The sequence below is a fragment of the Phragmites australis genome, chromosome 11 (assembly GCF_958298935.1).
Source record: "Phragmites australis chromosome 11, lpPhrAust1.1, whole genome shotgun sequence".
Classification (NCBI taxonomy): Eukaryota; Viridiplantae; Streptophyta; class Magnoliopsida; order Poales; family Poaceae; genus Phragmites; species Phragmites australis.
Genome location: NC_084931.1, coordinates 25,125,410 through 25,134,576, shown reverse-complemented (window position 1 = coordinate 25,134,576; position 9,167 = coordinate 25,125,410). Strand labels below are relative to the sequence as shown.

Here is a 9,167-nt window from a genome sequence, read left to right as displayed (position 1 = left end):
CTCTCTATCTCCACATGCCTCCCAGGGAACTCCTCCGACCATCAATTTCGCCTCTCCGTCACCGCAGTCGCAAATTCACCAAGCTCCTATCTCCGCCATCGTGTTTTGCCGTCGCTGACCACCGCCGAGACCTCCCCGGCCGTCGACAAGCTCTCGGTGAGACTCCCCGTGCCCTTCCCGTTCTTTTGCGCCATTTCCCGTAGAGAATGGTAGCTCGTAGCGCGTTCTAGAGCATCTCCGGCGAGAGTCCGGCGAAGCCCGAGGCGGTGCCGCCGACCCTCAGTCGCCGTCGGTCGCCGATCCTCCCCAACCTTTCTCGGCCGTCCGATCGTCGGTGAATGGCCTAGATTAGAATACCCCGTACCCTTTCGCAGACCAATAGGAAGCCGCCACATGTCCTCTTTAACCCAGTCAGCAAGCCGAGCCACGTCAGCGCGCCACGTGGGTGTTCCTGTCCTACGTGACAAAGCCATGTCAGCCCTGGAGCCCAGTCAGCCGCCATGTCAGCCAGTGACATCAGCATTGCGCAATAATTAGGGTTTTCAGTATAAAAATAAATCAAGTTATTCTTTGAAATTAGGTAAACTTGCAGATAGACCCTTAGACTTTACTGTTTTCACAAATAAGCCCTTAGATAGTTCTGTTTTATGCAATTAGGCCCCTGAACTTTAGGATAATTGCATTTAGACCCTTGAACTTTAGGATAATTATTTATAGGTCCCTGAACTTTGCTCATAAGCCCCTAGAACTTTCTGTTTTCACAACTTAGTCCCTGCAACCTTTCAGAAAAGCCCCTATAGAGTAAAACTAGCGTAACTTTTTCATACGAGCTCCGATTTAGGTGATTTTCGCGCTCCCGAGATCATAGCAGTGTGTACTTTCCTTTAATAGCCTTTTTAGAGTTAATTGACCATGTTTGGTGTGTTGTATTTAGCTTTTTGTTTGTTGCTTTTCGGTGTGTGCTTTGGCTTTAGGAGATGAGCAGAGTGTCAGTGTTCAGGACCAAGCTTTTGAAGACTTCGAGCAGCCTACTTTCGAAGGCAAGTGTTCTTGATCACTTTGATTCCACTATAGGACATTATAGTTTTATTTTCCTTGGCTGCATGCTTGTCCAATTATGAAATCCCATAAATAGGATTTTACTAGAATTTGTGTGATCATTCCTTGTAGCCTCTTTTGGGTCTTGGGACATGAAAAGGGTAGTCATGCTAGTGCAGTCAGGGATTGGAATAATTATGAATTTTGACTAATGTCTATGAAACAAGTATTTGGGGAATGATAATCTTGTAGTAACTTGAACTAGGGATCCCAACTAGATGGCTAGTATGTGGTGGAGCTACACAGCAGGGATTGTGTACGTTCTTGTGTGGGATCCTAAGGACCGGTTCTTGGAGCCTGTAACCCGGCATAACAGCACAACCATGAGGCCTATATGGGTACGGCCTGGCTAAGTAATTAGTGCCCTTCATATTCTGTACGCACCAATGGTCGGTTAAGTGGCACAAGAGGGGGCCTCTGCAGTGGATGGAATCCCTGTTAGCGGTGAAACCTTAGTGGGTGCTTATAGATGTGGAGGTACTTTGTTACGGCGTTGTAGTGAGACCCCGTCTCTACACCCCAGAAGTGTAAGGCAAAACGGGAATCACGACTCATGGGTAAAGTGTGCAAACTCTGCAGAGTAAATAAACTGATCGATCAGTCGTGCTCACGGTCAAGAGCAGCTTGGACTTCTTCATGATTAGATGGGAATCTTAAGGGTTGGTTTGGGTAGTCGGGTGGTGGTACTCCCGATGAGTCGGTAGTCGGATATGGGATATTTGGTGAGTCTGGTAGTCGGATGGAATCCGATGAGCTATGTTCTTTATTTGTTGGAATATAATCTAGTAAATAGGTTGCTAGGTTATTTTTGTTTGGTTTAGTTGGGCATAGTCGCAGTAATCTCCAAGTCAATTTTTTTCCTTGTCATTAGCCTGCATGTCATACCTTCCCCCACTTGCTGAGTACTCTGTGTACTCACGCTTGCCTTCTCCCAACTTCCGGATGCTGCTCAGAAGGTGAAGCTTTCGAGGATTTCCTGGACGATGATGCTGAATTCTAGAAGGAAGGAGGCGTCATTTAGAAGGCCATATCTTACGCTGGTGTTTCCCCCGGACAACGCCTGTGGATGGATGGGAGTTCCGCTGTCGTTTGAAGATTTCTTAGTATTTTCTTTCAGACCTTCGGGTCCTTTTGTAAGGAATGTTTACGTTATTTAAGACACAGTTTATGTTATCACTAATGATGTCGCTACATGTATGAAAAACTTGATCCTGGCATACATGTGGAATACATCTGGTTTGTTTCCTTTAAAACCGGGTGTGACAGTATGCAACCTTTGCAGAGTGTAAAACAGATATATTAGCAGTGTCACGGTAAAGAGCGGGCTTGGATTTCTTCATGATTAGAAGGGAATTTTGGATGATTGGTTTTGGTAATCGGGTGGTGGTAACCCGATGAGTTGGTAGCCGAATATGGAATATCTGGTGAGTTTGGTAGTTGGATGGAATCCGATGAGCTGTTTCTCTTAATGTTGGTGTCATCACATATAGTAAATATGACTGTTGTATCCTTTTGAGTCCTAAGTTAGGATGACATAGATGCAGTAAACCTGAGTCAAATCTTTCTTATCTCAAACTTTTATGTAATACTTCTTATACTTACGGAGTACGATATGTACTCACACTTGTTATTTTTAATAATAAATATTACTCAGTTTGAGAAGACTATGCGAAGATCAAGTAATCTGAAGACTATAATGAAGACGGAGCGTCTTAGGTAGCGTTGTGTCAATTGTACGTGGTGTGTCCTGAAATTTTTGTTGGAGTTTCCTCTTATTTTTCCTTTGTTGTTTAAAACTATAGTATTTATTTTAATAAAGTTGTTTTTATGTGATATAGTACTGTTTATCACTAATAATCTTACTGCATATATAATGAAATTGATTCTAATATATATGTAAAATGTATCTAATTTGTTGTTTTAAAACTGGGCGTGACGTCACCATGCTCGGCAATTGCAAGCAGCCGGAGAAGGCGCACGAGCTCTTCGCGGCCATGCTCGACGAGGGCTGCGCCCCCAACCTCGAGTCCTACACGGCCCTTGTCTCCGCTCACAGCAGGAGCGGCCGCTTTCGAGAGGCGTTCTCCTTGCTTGATCGGATGAAGGACACCCCTGGCTGCCGGCCCGATGTCCAGACGTACTCGATTCTCATCAAGTCCTGCTTGCACGCCTACGATTTCTAGAAGGTGATGTCTTTGCTGGCGGATATGGCACGCGCGGGTATCCGTCCCAACCCCGTCACATATAATACTTTGATTGATGCTTATGGTAAAGCAGGAAGGTAATTGATAGCAAAAACCCGTGCTTTAATAATCTGAACGTACAATAAGCTAACTTCTTATATCTATTGCATTATGAAAATTTATGAGCTCTCAATTCTTAACAACGCACTAGATTTTCCTGAAATTTCTAGTTTAGTTACCACATTTCCTAGAATATACACTTATATGACAGCCAAAACATGAATGTTTAGTGCTACTGCCATCCATTTCATTTGTAGTCATCCAAATTTCTAGTTAGTGAAAAGATCTACTGAAGGTGCTAGGAAGAATGAATGATGTCTTGGTGTCGACCTCAAAACAAATACACAGGTCTACTGAGAGAGGGCAAAACACCGAGATGTGTACGATTTAAGTGCAGTTGGTGCAGTTCAGCACATGTAACCTACAGAAAACATCAGGATGTTGAATAGAAGTGGCCTCACAGGGATAGACGAGCAAAATAAGGAGATGGGTTATATGGATGTCCTTATTTTTTGATGCGTGGTTTTAAGGACCGTGCGTTTAAATAACTTGAACTCTTGTTATCGGGATGGCATAACAAGAGTTCGAGGAACGGAGCGGCAATTTCTAAAATCTTTAAGCTTTCAATTTTACTGCAGATGGGTTGTAGGGATGGCATAACAGAAGGACAGAAGGACTCTGCCCTGGAGGGCTTCAATGTTGCGTTTAGGCAGTCTGTTCATGTTGGCTACAAGTGGGGCCTTGTTCGTGGGGTTACAGGGTAACGGTGGATTCTTATCTTGCCACGAATAGCTTTCTTGTATGGTCGTTCTCTTCTAATGTTCGCTTTAATTTGTTTTTTTTTTCTGTTTGTTGTCCTTCAAAGCAGTGCGCTAGCTACTCTTCCTGACAGCTTGAAAGAAAAACTGCTGCCCAATGTCCAGTGCAGAGGAAAATTACAGGATCTACACAACTCTGTGCAAGAAATTTCTGCAGACGACGCACTTCAGATGTTTCATGATAGCATTCGTCAGAATAATCATCCTTTAGGAGAACCACATGTAACTTCAGGAGAAGATGGAGCTGCAGATTCTAATAGGCTGAAAAACCTATCGAAGGATCTTGCATTGTTGTTGCATGAATGCCTGGGTATTAAAGTACACTGTGTCAGTGATGGTCTGCTTCTACTACAAGTTCACAACGGGTTGGTGGTTGGATCAGCAAGATGAGCGTGGCCCTCTTTCAGTTTGTATCAGGTTGGTGGGAGCATCAAACCTTGTATCCGTTGTGACTTAGTGTTGGTTTTCAGTATTGATGCCATTTATTCCTGATAATGCAATGCTTGATCTGTGTTGTCGTTTAATCCGTTGGAAGCATTTTCATGTTAAGCTTATTCATCAATGCCATTCAATCTTGATGAATGTCTCACCAGTCACCTGCTCTCTTGCATTTTTTTTACACCATGGAGAGTCATGTATGGTAGTGAAATGTCTGTTGAGCTACACCTACAGCTAACAGCGTTCTCTGACCACCAACGGATGGCAGAGTTCACCAACGACGTATAAATGTACTATTTAAAAAAAATCACTTGTACCATGGCCTAAAATTTGCTAAACCCAGTCTCATTAGGAAGAGCTCTGGACTTGAGTGTTGACGCAGGGGTTCAATTGGGAGTCGTGGAAGAAGCAAGGCGGGTGGCACAACTCCCTGAAGGGCCGGGGTGACGCACGTCTGGCTCCCGCCGCCGTCCGTACGACCTGGACGCATCCAAGTACGGCACCCACGCGGAGCTCAAGTCGCTCATCGCCGGCTTCCACGCCAGGGGCATCCAGTGCGTCGCCGACGTCGCGATCAACCACCGGTGCGCCGACTACAATGACAGCCGCGGCATCTACTACGTCTTCGAAGGCGGCACCACCGACATGATCTGCAGCGACGACACACAGTACTCCAACGGCTGCGGCCACCGGGACATGGATGCGGACTTCGCCGTGGCGTCCGACATCGACCACCTCAACCCGCGCGTGCAGGAGGAGCTCCCCGAACTGGCGCGCGCAGAGGTGACGGGCGCAGGTGGTGGCGGCTCGCGACGAACTGGATTGAGGCACGACGAAACGGAACAATTAGATCTGCTGCATAGGATCTTAAACATTGATACAAAGAACGTAGACGTAAGGATAATTAGTCATAATTTTACAAATAATACGATCATTACTAAAATACTCTATTAAAATAACGATACTCTCCTTCACCGATATTATTTTCTACCGTAAAAGATCTCTGTTAAAAAGAACACCTTACTATCAGCATGCAGAGGTCACAAGTGTGTTCACCTACAAAGCAAGCAAAGGAACAGTTACCGATCGAATACCAATAATGAAAGACAGAATTCGACAAAACAGGATGAGAGATATGTGATTACCAAGATAAGGATTGTTATCAAAAGGAGGGACCAGACCAGATAACTGAAACGAAGAGACCTTGGGGGTCAAAATAAGTTGTTCCAGTTTAGGAACGTGTTTATTCTCTGGGCGAGAAATACACCAGAAAACTGCACCAAATCAAGCATAATAATAGTTCAATAGAGGAGCTGCATTCACCAGAAGTACTCCTGATGTGTATTTTCGTTTCTCCAGAAACAGTTGGGTCAATTTCATGCATCCATCTGAGCTGCATTCTTTTCTCTCTCAGAATACTGTAATATTGAAGGACCACCTCGATCATATCAATCCTTTTCTCATCCGATCCGATCCGATCCGATCCGATCCAATCCGTTCCCTGGGCTGTGTCATTTAGTTTATATGATAGATCGTGATGCTCGTTTGATTTGCAAAATCCAAACAATCAAATCAGTGAAGAAGGTGAAGCCAAATTGAAGTGCCAGACAAGTGCTGTAATAATTAAGGAGAGATGTACACCTGCAGAGCAGGCGATCCAAAAACTATACATGATCACGGAAGAGGATCTCTCAACCGCAGACTGTGAAATCAAGAATCCCCTCTTGAAACACGTACGTGTCATTGCGAATGCTTGGGATCTAGCAGAAAGAGCAAGGGAAAGAGATCGACGCGCTAATGGAAATTGTGAGACGTAGCTACCAAGAACGATCGCGCTAGATCTATATCTACTAGCTAGGTAGCTAGCCTACTATAACTAGTGTGTGGTCGCAGCTAGTATATATTTGATCTGAGGTTCTAGTTTGCCGGCCGGCCGGCCAGCCGGAGTGCGACCACATAGGCATCTCATTAATTTGACGGCTATGGATATATTATTATAGAAATCATCATCGGTGTCGGATTTTAACTGCGCAATCGACAGTAATAACTTAAGATTATAACTACCGGTCCTAATAACTGGTGCGTGCGCAAGGACATATGGAAATTTCACGTTGGGTATGCATGCATTCCTCGGAGGAACTCTTGTGTCATGCGTCTCAGCTATAAATTAGGAGGCATATATCCATGCACTCAACAACAAAGAGCACCAAAGCATAGCCATATCACTCGATCCACTCCTGACTAGAATTTAGAAATGATGGTGCAGGCCGCCATGGCCCAAGTAGTAGCGTTGCTCTTCCTCTGCATCTTCCCTCTCATCATACTGCTGCTGCTACAACGCTTTGGCGCAAGGCGCAATGGACTCAGTCTCTGCCTCCACCTGTTGTGAAACGGGTTAGCTATGGTAGCTTAAAAACAAAAAAATTCTATTGTATTCATTCAGGAAATCAGGTAAGCAGGAGATCATAGATCGTTACTACTTGACGCGCAGTGCAGTGGAAGAAGAACTGAAGTAGATCGATCTAACATCGTACGCGTCAAACTCCTCGAACAGCTTCTCGATCAGATCCGCGATCAGCCCCGCGCATGTGATCACACTTCTCTACCAGCTCCGAGTAGGTGGTCATGCTTCTTGACCAGTTCCTCGACCAATTCCTTGAGCAGGTTTGTCGTGTCCTCGACCAGCTCCGAGTGGTCGTGTCGTGCTCCATGACCAGACGAGCAGGTATGTCGACCAAACGAGTAAATCCTCGACCAGCTGAAAAAAAGCGTCATAATCTTCACACCGAGGAGATCAGCGCCGCAATAGCAGCAACATCTCTATGGTATCCACACGTACTAGGCAGGATCGCTGAGCGCCGATGTGACACATCGCGTGTGGCTAGGATTTTGGGAGATCGTGTAGAGGGTTACGGTTAGGGTTTCGGAGTAGCTCACCTCTCCACGCCCACCCCACGCCTCTGCTTATATAGATCTCCCCAATAAGCTCCCACGTTGTACACATGCACCGTTCCCTATACCGGTCAAGCTCAAGGCGAGATACGTACCACCTTGTGATAGCTTGACCATTCACTCGATCAAGTAGTAGATTCATCGTGATTAACTCTTTAAACATATTGGTATGGCCATACACTTTCTCAATCTAATTACCTCGAGGGGCCCAGAAATATCTCTCCTGTTATCAAGAAGGGGAAAATTCCATCTTGATCGCTCACACCTCACGAAATGTTTCATGATAAACCCGAAAACTACCTTTATGACTACCCAATTACGGAATAGCGTTTGATAACATCAAAGTATGTCACTATATATTCTGGGAATCAATGATAATCTCAGGTCTAAGGATCTTGCAGGTACACCATCTGAGATAACAACTGATGTCACATTATAAATAACAATCTCAGCAGTATCTCAAGGTGGGTCTATCTAATATCATATTCTCCAACATAAATATCCATATTATTGATCTGATATCTCTATACCTATAATCCATAAAACGTGATCATCAATCAATACATGTGTTGGTCTTATGAATTATCACAATGATACGTGATCAGGGATCAATTTAGAATAATATTATGATACAAACAAAGAGTTTCACGAACAAGTCACATACTTGTCAATCAATGTAAATGATAGTTATTCTTGGAATAATATATTATTCAAAAGTACATAAACATAGACGTGATACAATCATCTCTATGATTGCCTCTATGGCATATCACATTCAATCTCCCACTTGCACTAGAGTCAATAATGTAAGTATTTCATACCCATAGCTCTCATGTGTGCCTCATGCTTGGGCCGCGGGAGTGGCTTTGTCAACGGATCAGAAATATTCAAATCCGTGTGCACCTTGCATATCATCACATCACCCCAATCTAAAATCTCTCGAATAAGGTGATAGCACCGCAGTATATGTTTGGACTTTTGGTGCGACCTAGGTTTCTTGGCTTGCGCAATGGCTCTACTATTATCACAATAGAGATCCATTAGACCAGAAGCATTAGGCACCACACCAAGCTCAGAAACAAACTTTCAGATCCAAACAGCCTCCTTTGCAGCTTCAGAAGCTGCGATATACTCGGCCTCCATCGTGGAATCAGCCACTGTTTCTTGCTTGGAACTCTTCCAACTTACTGCTCCTCCATTAAGGCAAAACATAAAACCAGATTGCGCTCTCGAATCGTCCTTGTCGGTTTGGAAGCTAGCATCGGTGTAACCATTTACGACGAGCACCTCCTCATCTCCATAGACTAGGAACATATCCATAGTTCTTCTCAAGTACTTTACGCCGTGCGTTTGGCCTCCTTCCTGCCCTCCTTTCTCACCACGATTTTTGTACCCACTCAATGCGTGACTGGAATCCCCGTTCCCTCCCATCATCAGTCGCAACACCGCCCCAAGCCCGCCAGCAGCCCCTCCATCGACCAGAATTGCCGCTCCCTTCCATCGCATGCCGCAACGCTGCCCCAAGCCCGCCGCCAGCCCCTCCACCGGCTTCATCGCCCCACCCACCCCACTCGCTTCACGACCATCACCTGCCCTTCTCCCGGCTTCTCCGCACCCC

At 45.0% G+C, this 9,167-nt stretch overlaps 2 protein-coding genes across 2 annotated transcripts; both read left to right on the top strand.

Moving 5' to 3' along the window:
- Positions 1–3,979: 3,979 nt before the first annotated feature.
- On the top strand, positions 3,980–4,617 carry LOC133884251 (uncharacterized). The gene is made up of 2 exons (XM_062323605.1): positions 3,980–4,101; positions 4,210–4,617. Exons 1-2 carry the CDS (start codon positions 3,980–3,982, stop codon positions 4,547–4,549), a joined length of 462 nt encoding a protein of 153 aa, XP_062179589.1. The 3' UTR covers positions 4,550–4,617.
- Positions 4,618–4,782: 165 nt separating this feature from the next.
- LOC133884086 (alpha-amylase isozyme 3B-like) lies at positions 4,783–5,620 on the top strand. The gene is made up of 2 exons (XM_062323468.1): positions 4,783–4,794; positions 5,093–5,620. Exons 1-2 carry the CDS (start codon positions 4,783–4,785, stop codon positions 5,549–5,551), a joined length of 471 nt encoding a protein of 156 aa, XP_062179452.1. The 3' UTR covers positions 5,552–5,620.
- The last annotated feature ends 3,547 nt before the right edge of the window (positions 5,621–9,167 follow it).

Bases quoted from the DNA above. Each gene is read 5' to 3' on its own strand.
- LOC133884251 (XM_062323605.1), top strand. From the start codon at position 3,980: ATGGGTTGTAGGGATGGCATAACAGAAGGACAGAAGGACTCTGCCCTG. The intron at 4,102-4,209 runs GTAACGGTGGAT...CCTTCAAAGCAG, and splicing joins CTTGTTCGTGGGGTTACAGG to TGCGCTAGCTACTCTTCCTG.